At 39.9% G+C, this 14,225-nt stretch overlaps 1 protein-coding gene across 2 annotated transcripts in view; it reads right to left on the minus strand.

Moving 5' to 3' along the window:
- Nucleotides 1–7,683: 7,683 nt before the first annotated feature.
- PAX3 (paired box 3) overlaps nucleotides 7,684–14,225 on the minus strand; it is a 99,829-nt gene continuing 93,287 nt past the window's right edge. The window contains exons 8-10 of one of the 2 annotated variants that reach the window (XM_030803681.1): nucleotides 9,723–9,969; nucleotides 9,190–9,220; nucleotides 7,684–9,023 (exon numbers count right to left, since the gene is read on the minus strand). In XM_030803681.1, the coding sequence (XP_030659541.1) occupies nucleotides 8,957–9,023; nucleotides 9,190–9,220; nucleotides 9,723–9,969 (345 nt within the window). In that variant the 3' untranslated portion in view covers nucleotides 7,684–8,956. Of the gene's footprint in view, nucleotides 9,221–9,722; nucleotides 9,970–14,225 lie in introns of both variants that reach the window. The other variant, XM_003272416.3, reaches the window with a different exon arrangement.

Raw genomic sequence — 14,225 nt, forward strand, 5'->3', positions numbered from 1 at the left:
AAGACCAGCCTGGCCACCATTGTGAAACCCCATCTCTACTAGAAATACAAAAATTAGCCATGCGTGGTGACAGGAGCCTGTAGTCCCAGCTACTCAGGAGGCTGACACAGGAGAATCACTTGAACCTAGGAGGCAGAAGTTGCAGTGAGCCGAGACTGTGGCACTGCACAATCTGGGAGACAGATCAAGACTCCGTCTCAAAAAAAAAAAAAAGAAAAACTAGTTTATTTGTTGTTGTTGTTGTTTAATTTACTGTACTTGAATGATCATGAAAAGGTATACTTAGTATACTTATAGGTTTACTTGGCTAAAGGCTGGAAGAGAATATACAAAACTGAAAATGTCTCTCATGTTGGTAGAATAACATACTGTTAAGCTTTCTCTAAAATTGGACTGTTGTCTTTATTTTTTAATTGGAATGAAATTGAATTGATAGAACTTCTTTTAAGAAAAGAAATGTTACTACTATCAAACATATATAGTAACTTCAGCTGCCAACTAAAGAAGTGTTGCCACACACAAATTTCTAAAACACAAATTTCCAAACACAAATTTCTAAAAAAAACTTGCCCTCTGAATTATAATTGCCATATAACTTTGTTCATTCATAAGTAGTTCTTCTTGTGATCTTGAAGACTTGACTTTATTAAGTACTCTTATTATTGTCAGTATAATCATATTTACATCATAATTTTCTTGGCAAGTTCTTTATTTCTAGTATAAAAATTAACTAAACTTTAGCTTTTATCATATAATCATACAAACTAAATTTTGAGTTTATCCATAGATTGGAGCTTCTTGAATGTAGGAATCATGATTTGTTTTGTTTTTCTATCTCCCAAACACCTGGGATGTAGAGTAAATGCAGTGAATTCTATAACATCCTAAATGTCTTCAGTATTTTTTCTCCAATTGTAATGGACCATCTCTTTTACATTATCAGAAAACCACAAAGACTAAAACACACAATTACAGAATTTTAGTATTTAAATAAATTGCAGCTGGAAACAAGTAAATCTGTTATGTTTGAGGTGTAAAGAACTATTCATGTGCTGCCTAATAATCAAGCATACATGGTAAGCAACAATTTAATTCCATTCAATAAGCATGTCAGACAGGTTGACAGTGAACAAAACAAAGTTGGAAATGCAAGAATGACCAAGACACTGTCCTTATCTTCCAAAAACTTAAACTATGGAGGAAATAGACAAATCTAAAACAGTTATGAAACTGTTCCTATGGGTAAGTCTGGTGTTCCAGATCTCCTGGTATGGTGACTAAAAAGGACCATTCTCACTTTGCTTTTCATATCCAGCTTCTTGTAGTGCAAAGAGCCATACAGCTAACTGATAAGAAGTACAGCATTTGAACAGGTTCCTCTCCTCCAAACACTTCTGGGAATTCCTGAGAAAAGATTGTATCTTTCCTAAATCTCACTCTGTCATCTCAGTCAACCAGCTGACTTTGAATGGCTGCTGCACACAGTGCTGCTTGCCCTCCGGAGATTAGCCTTCCTCCAGCAGCGTCTGTACGCATTGCATCATCTCTCCCCAACTTGGGCATGGATCCTTCCCTGAATTCCTTAGGATGATGACTAAGGCTGTCTAAGCCTTTTTAAAGGGTTGGGGATAACTGAAAGGGACTGTGTTATAGTTCATTCAGGCTGATAAAACAGACTACCATAAACTGGGAGGCTTATGAACCATAGAAGTTTATTTATCACAGTTCTGGAGGCTGGGAAGTCTCAGATCGAGGCGCTGGCAGAGTTAGTGTCTAAGGAGAGCCTGCTTCCTGTTTCATAGATGGTACCTTCTCACTGCGTCCTCAGATGGCAGAGAAGAGGAAGCAAACTCTCTTGGGATTCTTATTGATAAGGACACTAATCCCATGCATGAGGGCTCCACCTTACTGACCTCATCTAATCCTAATTATCTTCCAAAGACCCCACCTTATAATACCATTACCCTGGGGATTAGGATTTCAACATAAAAATTTGGGGGGAAGGATGGGGAGGGGACACAAACATTCAGGCCATAGCAGACTGCGAAACAGAAAACTCAAGCCTGGGTATAATCTGCAGACTCTCCCAGATCCTTCTCTGTCTTTCTCTACCTGGCTCTCTCTCTGCAGGGGATTGGTGTATGGAGCACACGCTTGACTCCTGTGCCCTCTGGTTCTAACTGGGTTCAGTCAATAGAAGCCCCAGCAGGAGTTGGGAGACGAGAGGAAAATTAGACCAGGACTTTTGTCCCCTGGATCCCTCCCTTTGAGGTTTCCTCTGGATGTCTGCATCCCTTCCTCAGAGGTCACTGTCAGAACCACTTGTGCTGCACGGCTCTTTATTTCCAGGTTTCAGTAAGCTCACCCTACCCACTCCTTAGCTGTCCAACTATCCTCAGGTTTCTACATCATCCTTTGTGATTTCCCTCCACCACTTCACATTGGTAAATAGTCTCTTATTAAAAATCCTTCTCTAAATTTCCAATGCAAGTGTGGCGGCTGTTTTCTGTTGGGATCCTTACTCAGCCGTGATTGCCTGAGAGGACAGCAGCTCTCGCAGACCCACATTCCTCTACTTGAGCCCTCAGCCTGCCCCTGTGTTTCTGGGAGTAGTTTCCTTCCCTTGAGCAGGCCTCTACTCTTCCAAGCCAGAAAGAAGGAGTTGGTTTCCTACAACTAAATATAATCTGCAAACATAAAACTCTACCGACAAATTGAGCTTCTGATATGCTTGTACAAAGCTGCTTAGTGTCTCATCATCTCTATGTGCATCTACGTGTAGTCTACCCTCCATCTCAGAGTCAGATATTTGCTTGTCCTTTACCAAGAGACCCACTAGCATGCTTGCGAAGGGGAAAAGTGCCCCAAAGAAGAATTTAAACTTGGAGCTCAAAATAGAAGAGAAAAAAAATAGCAGTTTTTCTCATTTTGACCCAACAAAGTTGAGCAAAGGGATCTTGGGGCCTGTCCTCGGCAAAGCACCCAGTTACACACAACTGGATAATTAGTAAGAATGGATCATCCCAGTAAGCCTGGAACAATCTGTAGAAGTATTGAGCAATATTGCAGCTTCCCAGGCAAATGCCAGGGACAAGCATGGAGCAGCTTCCAGACCTCCAATAGTCGTCCACCTATAAAAATGCAGCTGGGCCACTAACAGTGAGCATTACCCCCCTACCAAACTTTGGGGGGTCAGCTTAGGAAGAGGATAATGATAGCAGACATATGTTCCTTCACCCATGAGTTAGTTTCTTTCCTTCTTTTTTTTTTTTTTTTTTTTGAGATGGATTCTCACTCTGTCACCCAGGCTGGAGTGCAGTGGTGAGATCTCAGCTCACCGCAAGCTCTGCCTCCTGGGTTCAAGCGATTCTCCTGCCTCAGGCTCCCAAGTAGTTGGGATTACAGTGCCCGCCACCACGCCCAGCTAATTTTTGTACTTTTTTAGTAGAAACAAGGTTTCACCATGTTGGCCAGGCTGGTCTTGAATTCCTGACCTCAAGTGATCTGCCTGCCTCAGCCTCCCAAAGTGCTGGGATTACAGGCTCACCCATGAGTTCCTTAACTTGCCCTTGAGATTGAGACTCTCTCAATCTGTTTTTAGGAAAGAAAAAATTGCCCCTCTGCGCCTCATCTCAGACCTTCTGGGCCCTATCAACCGGGATTTCCCAGAAGGCTCTGCCTGCGGACCCTTCTGATTAGAGAATCAGCGGGGGTCAGCCCCTGTCTGATCTCCTAGCTCCTTTAACCTGATAACCTAAGAGCTGGCATCATGTAAAAATGAATTGGAATGCCCTTTGCCACAGCATCTACCCAAAAAATTTGCACTTATCAGATTCAGCCCTAGGGCCACTTCCTCTGAAAAGTGCTCCAACGTCAGGCACATCGGTTCTTATACTAACTTTTGCTTACATGTTATTTGTGTTCCAACTCTTTCCTGAGTTATCCAGCTCATTCCTCTGCCCTAGGGTCTTTCAACAACAGGAACTGTGCTTTATTCACCGTTATAGTCCCACTGCTCCTACTTGCACAATAGGAGCTTGGTTAGTATCCAATGCATTAAGCAATTAATTAGGAAATAACAATCACTGCCCATCTCCCTCAACTCTGCAAGCAGTGAAAAGAGTCAGGATTTGTGGGGATTATTTTTGAGACTCAGGAGCTCTATGTATGTTCAGTGGCATGGAGTGGGGGATGCCAGACAAGCAGAATGGAAAGGCAGTTAGGTTTTCAGCTCCATGCTTTACACTCTCCCAAATGCCACAGAATCACATGAGCCTGGGGAACAAGATGTCGCCATGCCTCTTAGGAAAGAGCTCAAGCATTCCTCATTTTTGCATGGTGGGGCTTTGTAGGCCTCCAGCTGTGAAAATGATGGGATCATAACCCAACACCAACCAACTTGGCATGACTCTTCCTCCTAATTCCACCCCTCTTCCTCATGCACCATGGCCAGAACTCCTGCCTTTCTATATCTCACCGTCTGGCTTAAGAGGGGGTAGTGAGGTTTGTTCAGAGATAAGGCTAAGCTGCGTCCATATTCCCTATCTCAGGTGTGCTGTGGTGAACAGCCCTGACTACTGCTTCAAGCCCCAGAAAACTTACCTAGTCAGGTGTGGCCACGGTTGCAATGCAGCCAGAGGCTTCTCCCAGATCTCCTGCTTTGTCAACTTTCCTGGCATTTGTCTTTGTCTTCGTGGATTCTGAGTTCAGTAGTCTGAATGGTCTCTCTCTCTCTCTCTCTCTTTGCTTTTAATGTGCAGATTACTAAACAGCCAGGGCTAATAGCCACTTTTCTAAGCAATAAGCCAACTGGCTATTTCCCCTTTCTGTTCTAATCCTCCCAGTGGTGAATCCCACAAATCACCACCTTGTATCCTCTGCTACAGTCAAAATCATCAGAAATATGGCTTTTGAGTGACTTGTTAGGCCAGCTGCCTCTCACTCCTTCCCTAAGACTTCATACCAATCTAACCTGGCGGCAATCTGTGCACCTTTGGTCATGCAAATGTCTCCCTGCTCAGAAGATCACGTAGGGACAGTATAAGAAAACCACTTTTCATCTATTCATTTATTCATTTATTCAGCAGGCACATATTGAGTACCTGTAATGGATCAGACATGGTGCTAGGCACTTGGGACACCATGGTCAGCAATTCCAAAGGTGGGTCTATGGAAAAAGGAGAACTAACTCATATCACAGGCATCTGGTGAGAAGTCCTGTACCCAGCTCTGTTTTCTTCCTTTTCTCTCATGCATTATCTACCACTGACTTCCAGCTCCATGAGCACTTTTCTGAGGCTGAGACTGGCCATGTGGAACTTTTTGCACAAATACTGCCACTCGTCACTTACTGTGCCCACCATGTTTGACACCGGTTTTCCTTATCCGTGAATGACTTAACACCAAGACTCATTCACTCAGAATGGTTGAGGCTCAGGTAAATAGATTTCTGTTTTATAGATACTTTGGTTCTGGTCCTGTGTATTAATTTTAACTCTTACTTATGTAGTTTTCGGATAGATTCTTCCATGCCATATTCAGATAAAAGGCATTAATGAATCCATCTCCTTCTCCATTTAAGACTTCCTAAACTTACAGCCATGAGCCAGTGATCTTGTCTCTTACTCTGGTTCTATATGCCAGCACTAATGAAGATCCCTTCTAACCTAGGATGTTTCCCAAGCATCCAAGTGTGTATGAAAATACATTTCCAGACTGGGCTAAATCAAAAGCATAAAACAATATGCTTGTTTCTGTCACAGATGTGAAATGTATGATATCTATTCCTAGAAAAATTGCTGCCAAGCAATGGCTCAGCAGCTGACAATGGTACATCCACAATTTAATAATTTGGTTTTAATTTTCAGCTCTCACTTTTAATTTTTCAAATGAAATCAAATAACTACATGGACAAGGGGAAACACCCCACATACAATGAGGTTCAAGTTCTGTTGAATGTCAAAGGGTCAAAGTTCTTAGGGCTACTTGTCCCAGCAAATGAGGGTAGGATCTCTGACTGAAAGAAATCAGGTCACATTTCCCCAGAAATTGATTAGATATTTTAAGAGTCTGGAGGAAAAAAGATCTACAGGGACTTTCAACATGAGAAGTAACGGCAGAGAAATAGATTTCAAAGACATGCAGAAATAAGAAAAGGACACAAAGAAGTATATCAAAATAAGATATAAGCCATTCATGGCAAGTTCTGGTATCAGGAGACAGAAAGGAAAACAGATCATGTAAAATCAGTTTCTCTTGTGTAATCTGAATCCTGGCAGCATTCCTCTCATGTATTGGGAGTGAATGATTTTTTTTAATGCCTGTTTGCAACTTGAGTTTGGCATGAGGATAGACTGACATAATTAAGTGGGTATTGCAAGCAGCATTTGGAGAGGCAAATAAAACAAACAGGTTCTGCCACATGGTTGCATAGAAGTCAAAGCCTTCTTTCGCCATTTCTGGCTATATGTAATGTTGGCCCAACTGCTTAACAGCTTTGGCCTCAGTCCATTCATTTATAAGTTGGGGTTAATAACTCCCACCTTACGGAATATTGTGAGGATTAAACAAGACAATAAAAGTAAGTGTGCTGTAAAGATTATCTTCCTTTCCTCTTAAATTATTTTTGGAGTAATTGTCAGAAGAAGAGCAACACATTTGATCAGAAAGATGAGTGTGTGAGCTAAAACAAAATAAAGCATTTTACAACTTTGGAAAATGTTACCCACTGCATTTCAAGTTTTTGATATTGTTAAACTATGAACTCATGTGCATTCAATCAGCTGACCAGTCAACTTTCCTGTGATGTGGAATGTTCCACAGCAACAATCCCCAGTATGGCAGCTTCTGGCCCCAGGTGACTATCGCACACTTGAAATGTGGCTAGTGCAACTTAGGAACTAATTTTGTCATTTTATGTACTTTTGTTTCTTTAAATTTAAATAGGGATACATGGCTAGTAGCTTCTGAATTGAAAAGCACCCTTTTAGATCATCCTGACTGTAAGGTTCTCTCACACCAGTCTTGAGGAAGCAGAAGAGCATGAGTTTAAACACCTTGGGCACTGAGATTGTACTAGGTTCAAATCCTAGCTCTGCCACTGAGTGATTCATATAAGTTCCTTGACCATGCCTGGCACATTTGGACTCTCATTAAATACGTTCAGGAAGAAGGGAAGGAGGGAGGGAGAGAAGAAAGGATCAGGAGAGGGAGGGAAGGAGAAGGAAGAAAGGAAGAATGAATGAAGTAGGCAGTAATATATTTCATGAAGAATAAAGTAGGCTGCTAAAATAAAATAAATAAAATATGAGAGTTTTAAATAAAAATTTCAGTGGAGATGAGTTAGAGATGAAGATGGAGCCTGGTACTCCAGGGAAAACATATCTCTAAGTGACAGAAAAGGGATTGGATAACTCTGAGAGAACCAAAGAAAGATGAAGGAAGCTAAACTGAAGGGTTTTTCTAGATGCTACACTGATAAAAACATAAACTTCAATCCTTAAAAGTGTGTTCAACCAAGCTTCTTCAAGAGAATACAACTGTGGGTTATGTAACCTTATTTGTCTACAGAATATTCTCATAGAAAGGGTCCACCAGAAGCGAATACATGTACATTGGGCTCCCCATTGCCAAGTTTTCATTTACACTACACTCACCAGTTTCCCCAAAAAAGCAGTAGTGGGCAAGTTTTCATAACTGTTTATTCATTATAAATAGTAAATATTTACTGCACTTTTTACATGAAAGACATTTTTACAACACATTGTTGTTGGTTGAGGCTGCAATACAAAGATAGTACTTCTCTTATTCCATCACCCTCTAAGACCAATGCATGAACTAAATTCGGTACTACGTCTAGTCTCACTAACTCGCTACGTCATAGTTCTTAACTCTAAAAGGAATGTATTTGTGCCTACCTCATTCACGTTTCCAAGAATAGAAAGAAATAAATAACACTGCCTTCCACCTTCTTGTTCCTCTCAACATCTCAAAAAGCAAATTTATTGACATTCTAAAATGTCACCCCACAAACGTATGTAAACCTCAGTTCCTATAATCTTTTAATATTGGATATCATTGTATAATTTAAAAGTACATGAGAGCCATGTGAACATTTCTGTTCTTGCCCTGCCTTTCATAGAAAAGAGAAGAATGTAAACGTAATCAGTTTAAAAGCATAATTATCTGATCTGGTCCCTAATCAAAGGAGCAACCCGGGTGCTGGTTGTCCAGCAAATGGCAAACATCACTGCACTCTATCACTATGAATTATGGGCTGTGAAAATAAAAGCACCTGCAAAAATATACTTCTGATTTTGTTTATATCGCCTTGGGCATTGCCAAAGCATCCATGAGGTACACAGTATTGCACACTGATAAGCAGATATGTGAATGCATGTCACTTTCTCTCCACCGTGCCCTTCCTCCAACCCAGGTGGGCTACCAAATAAATGTGAACTGGAAAAACGTCACACACCTCTCCCCACACCAGAAAGGGAAACAAATCCTTCTTCCTGGTAGCCCATATCTTGTTAACAAGACATATCTGGGACATTTATTGACAACTAGATTACAAATGAGGATACAGTAACAATTTATTTAGGAGGTCCTTTACAGCTAGTCTAGCTTCCTAAAAATGGTTGCATTTATTTTTATTTCAATTTCCAGTGTGTAAAAGTCAAGGATTCCTCCATTCTTGCTTCATAAAGTGAGCAGTTTTAAAGTTGTAGAAGTATCAGCATCGACATGTTATACTTTAGAGTATTCTATTATATTTTAGAACAGTCTGCTTGGCCAAATCAGTCTGGGTAAATCTCAATACACACACACACACACACACACGCACGCACACAAGCAAATGGAATGTTCTAGCTCCTCGATGATCAGCACTAAAGAACTGGGATATTTTGATATGTAACCATGTGAAACCATTGCCTTAAAATGTTGCATTTGTCTTTTATTGCTCCAGCTCTTCCTCTTCTCCACTGCTTTTGTCGAACGTGTTCAAAAGAATTTGAAACCAACTATTGGAGGAAGAAAATCAATCGCTCTCCTTTGTCTCCTATTGGGACCACCCCCCCCCCCACAACAAAAGGGTAATTTTTTTGTTTTCTGAGCAGATTCTTCATGTCTAGGCTGCGAAGACCAGAAACAGGGCCAGTTTTAGCTCCAAGTGGACAGTTCACTTATGCGATATCTGGCTTGAGATAATGAAAGGCACCTGTAAGGAAACACACGCAGCTTTTTAGGTCATGCTCGGACAATTCACAGTCAGGGGCAAGATCAGCTACAGGCTGACAATGTCATATTTAATACCGTGGTATCAAAGGCTTGAGACTAATATTTTTATTCCTGAGACAAGTTTGACACAACTTTATGTCCCTGGGATTATCCCCCATATGATCCTGGAGCTGACCTCATTAAGAACATGTGTTTCTAATGTCAGGGATTATTTCATTTTGGCCAACCCTTGTGTTTTACCTAGTGGCAATCAGGTTTCACGTCTCAACAATTAATAACCGCAAGATGTTGTTGACATCAGTTAAGAAAATAATTACACAAGGAAGCCCCTGCTGGAACGGTCAGCTGGCTTTGCAAAAAAAAAAAGAAAATTGATACCGGCATGTGTGGCTTAATCTTGCCTCTAATTCACCTTTCTTAAGGAAGAGTTGAGTTTATCTCCCTTCCAGGAGAAATTGCCCCCTAAAAAGTCCAAGGCTTACTTTGTCCATACTGCCCATACTGGTAGCCTGTGACAGGGTCCATACTGTAGCCTGTGGTGCTATAGGTGGGTGGACAGTAGGACTGAGATGTTGGCAGACTGTCCAAGCTCTTCATATGGTCTAGTCTCTGACTGCAGCTGGCCGACACCGTGGTGGTAGGTTCCAGACCCCCAGTGAGAGGGGAGAGCGCATAATCAGTCTGGGGCTGATGAGGTACCCCACCGTGGTTGGTCAGGAGTCCCATTACCTAAAAAAACAGCCAGATTGGGAAGAAGTTAAAATGCAGAGAGAACCAGATTGCAGCGTACAGCTGAAAGAATAACTTGACAGTCCAGTTTTTATTTCTTTGGAAATCTGTTAAAGAGCTGTCCAGGAGACTATGACCCCAATTCTAAGTGGCAGAGATATTACATCACGCCTGACGATAACATCTGACTGCAGTTTCAGAAGAAGGAAAAGGGGAGGGAGAAGAGGGGGAAAAGGAAAAGAAGGAAGGAGAAGAGGAAAGAGAGAGATTACACCACGTCCCTAGTGATAAAATCAGACTGGAATTTCAAAGAAGGGGAAAAAAGGGATGAAAAGAGGGAGAAATTGTATCTGTTCATATAGAAAAATGTCTATTCATACATTAAATCTGGAAGTTTCACATGTGATTTTTGAATAGTCATTTGCTTATATTTTTAAAAGATAAATGAATCCAAATCAAGTTATTTTTCATGTACTTTGAGACCTCTGTGCCTTTTTTAAAATTATTATTATTTAATAGTGTTCCCTCTCAAGAAAGCCCCTTTCCTTGTCTTGGCCATCCTTTGGTAATTAGAAATATTTACTCCTTTCCTGATGGTCTCTGGTACTTTACTTACCCCTCCCATGGCATATTCATTAGTTCAGTCACCTGCTTTGACTGGTGAGAGCTTTCAGAGGAGCAATCTACTCATCTTTATATCCCAGCACCTAAAGCAGTGAGTGCTTGACACATATTAAGTGCCGAATGAATGAAATGTAAATGATTCTCCAAGTAAAAGCCTCCATTACCAATTATTTTATTTCTTCTCTAAACCACCATTTCATATATATATATATATGTATATGAAGTGTTAAAAGGAAAGACAAGCCTGAAATGTAAACATGGTCTTAAAAAGTTCAGTTTGTAAATAACCTGGAGAGTAAGACAACTTGGAAAAAAGAAAAATATCCTGTGACAGAATAACTTACGGATCAACATGGTGAACTGTTTCACCAACTCAAGATCCCTGACCCTTACGGCACCTTGTGGTGAAAGTAAGTGGATAATTAATTTTGCAGCTGGAAAACTGCCACACGAGAGAGGAAGCGATTTTTCTAAACTGTGTACCCTTCTGTGGCAGGGTTCAAAAGCAATTGCAAAGGAAATCTAACGCCAGGTGAAGAGCCCCCCCTAAGGCACATCTACTTACAAAGTATTTAAATGCAGTATCCAACAATTCCACAACATTTCCATAACAGTCCTGTCTCATTTTAGGAAATGTGAAGCCTACAGAGATTAAAGTGTACAAATAAGCGAAAGAGGAGAGGGCAGAAATGACAACCAAGCCCTGACTATAAGCCCTCATGCTAACTACAAAATAAGTCTCATAATTCAGGCAATAGAACCCTGGATCTAGAAGTTCCAGTAAAGCAGGAATCTGAGAGGCAGTTTGGGCGGGAGGCAGGTCTAGTTTTGTTTCCCAGAAAGCATCTCAGCTCAGATTCCAAAAACAAGGATCCCATAATTCCCTTTGGGAAGGGTTTGCGTAATCCTTATGATTAAGTAAAATCTTCTTGAATTAAAGCTCTGAGCTGATCCATCTTCAGTTAGCCCCAAAAGACAGAGAAAAAAGAGATCCACCTTCTGTGGATTATCAATTATCCGCTCTTCCTCCATTTTTACAGAACATTTGAACGGATGTCCCTGCCTTCCCCAGAAATCCTGTTTTTCATTTTGTTGTCTCTCTTTCATTTGAGTTATTGTCCATGCACACACATGGGAAGGTGGGCCCGTGTGGGCAAAGCAACACAGTAATGCCCACATTTTGAAAGACATCCCAGGAATCTAAAATTTTTTGAGATACGTGGTAAAACATCTTTTTTTACAATTTTAAAAAATTAGTTATATTCTTTAAAAAAAAACACAAAACATTTTTTGTGGTAGAGCCTAGTTTTGTTTTATTGGGGATTTGGAGAAAGCGAAAGTCACAAAATAAAGTTAAGCATCAATAGGATTGACAATTCCAGGAAGATGGAAAATCACTAGAATGTGGGTTCTTTTAGGGCCCTACCCAGCATTGTTTATAGCAATTTCTTCATTTCACTATTTAAAAACACTTGAACATAACTAAGAATGCATTTAAATTAGTTCCTGGATATGTTTCCCATCTACGTGGGTTCTTTTTGCCTTTCTTTGAGCTTATATAGATGATTTCTATATAAGTGTATACTTGGAAAATTCATGAACTTCAATTGATACACTAATTTATTAATTATGAAATTTCAGCCCAAATTAGACATCTCTTTTGAAAGAAAAGAGTCTTTAAGTTAGAGGTTGTTTGGTGGCAAACACACTCCTTTCAAATCAGGAGTACATTTTCGTGTGCAATCCTGATGGGTGAGATTGGACATGAACATAAAAACATTTAAAAATGTGATTTTTTTTAATGAAAGGGAATAATCACACAGGGCAAATATTTTACCATGAATAAGTTGTGTTAAGCAAAATTCAAAAACTTAGAAAAAGCAATTTTATAACTATATCAGTTCAGAGAGGAAAGATATCCAGTGGCACTAAATAAAAGGAAAATAAACTCTAAATTAATAGTGTCCTTCATGAAGATACTTACTTGAAATTCAGTCAATGGTATGTCACTTTAAGAGAGAAACGGAATGCTCTATGTATAGTTATACTTGATGAGCTCAGAGCAGAATTTTATTCAAAACATGCACACTTTGCCATGAGCTATATGTACATTTTTGTGATAAACTTTTTAAAAAATCCCCTGCCGTACATTTTTTGTTTGCATAACTTTGAAGGCAGCAATAACTAATTATAGGGGATGGGGGAACCCAAGAAGGTCCTAAAAAAGAAGAAACATGTCCTTCCTATAAGCAAAAATCAGCTTATGATGTCGTTCATGAAGCAACTTTTGGCAGTCGCTGCATTAGAAAATTCTTTAGGAAAGGATTTAACTCTTAAGACCTTGAAGTGTATCTATTGAAGGAGGGAGAAGATACACTGTTTGCAGGGCCATATCAGGGCAATAGAAAGATAGTTCCTCAAAGGTTCCAGGGCTGAGTAGCTTTAAGACATCCCAAAACATGACCAAATAGGAAGGACACCTGCAGGGTCTTCCTGTGTGTCACTACTGTCACACACAGAAAGCTAGCGAGGGCGTCTCCTTTAGCCACAGCGCTCAGCACAGCAGCCCAATACTTGCAGGCGCTGATGTGAGGGCATAGAGGGGACCAGAGACCAGTTATCTTTTGTTCCTTTGACTTCCCTGATAGAGCCCCCAAGACAGACATTCACAAGTTCTTATTTCCACTGCGATGGTCACATATTATAATCATAATCTCAAGAATCTTATAAGGATGGGGAATACAGTACTAACATTTTCCTACATTTGGCCTGAAACTGAGATTAATAAATAATTATAATGTGATTTATTTCAATATTTCACACTGAGAAAACTTGAGAAATATACACCATTTTACAAACCTACTGTTTTACATTTTTAAAAAATATGTGTTGGCGGGGGGAGTGAGGACATCAATAGAAAATGCATTACTCTCCCCTCACATAATTTAAAACCTCAAATCTCTGTAGAAGGGTTCCATTACACTTTCATGTATGTTTCTTTAAAAGCTATTTTGTGTTTCATGCGGTTCAAGGGAAGCTGTGGAAATTTCTTTCTGTGCACAAAGAAGTTGGTGAATGAACTTCTTAGAACTTATCCAATATGGTTATGGAACGTCTTCCAGTCACATTTTCTTTTTAAGAATAATGTCAGAATTTCTTTTAGGCATGCTTTTCCTACAAATTCCTTCGAATTTGTAATTCAAAGCCTAAAATCAATCTTCATTTGTTGTAAAGTGGATTTTTTTTGCCCTCCCCTTAAACCATTAGTAAGATATTTCTACTACAGGGCTGGCATTTTGTACCAATTTTTTTTTTTAATTTGGGGTATGAGAGAAGCTTGATTGCCTAGTTTTGACAAACAATTTCAAAGAAAAAGAAACAAATTCAAGGCTACTCAGTTCTGTCTCCTGAACACAGATCACACTCATTAAATGCCAGGTAAATCCAGGAGATGCAATGACCAGGAAGAGTTTTTCTTTAATAAAGATCTCTGTTCTGTCTCGTTAGAAAAGGAAGTAAGGAGAACTCTTTCTTTTTACTTTTAGTTGTGAGCCATCTAAAAAAAAAATCTATTAAGCAGATTTCTAAATTGTTACCTCCAAAATGTGTTCCACATACTGTTTCTAAATTGT

This window comes from Nomascus leucogenys, chromosome 22a, assembly GCF_006542625.1.
Source record: "Nomascus leucogenys isolate Asia chromosome 22a, Asia_NLE_v1, whole genome shotgun sequence".
Taxonomy (NCBI): domain Eukaryota; kingdom Metazoa; phylum Chordata; class Mammalia; order Primates; family Hylobatidae; genus Nomascus; species Nomascus leucogenys.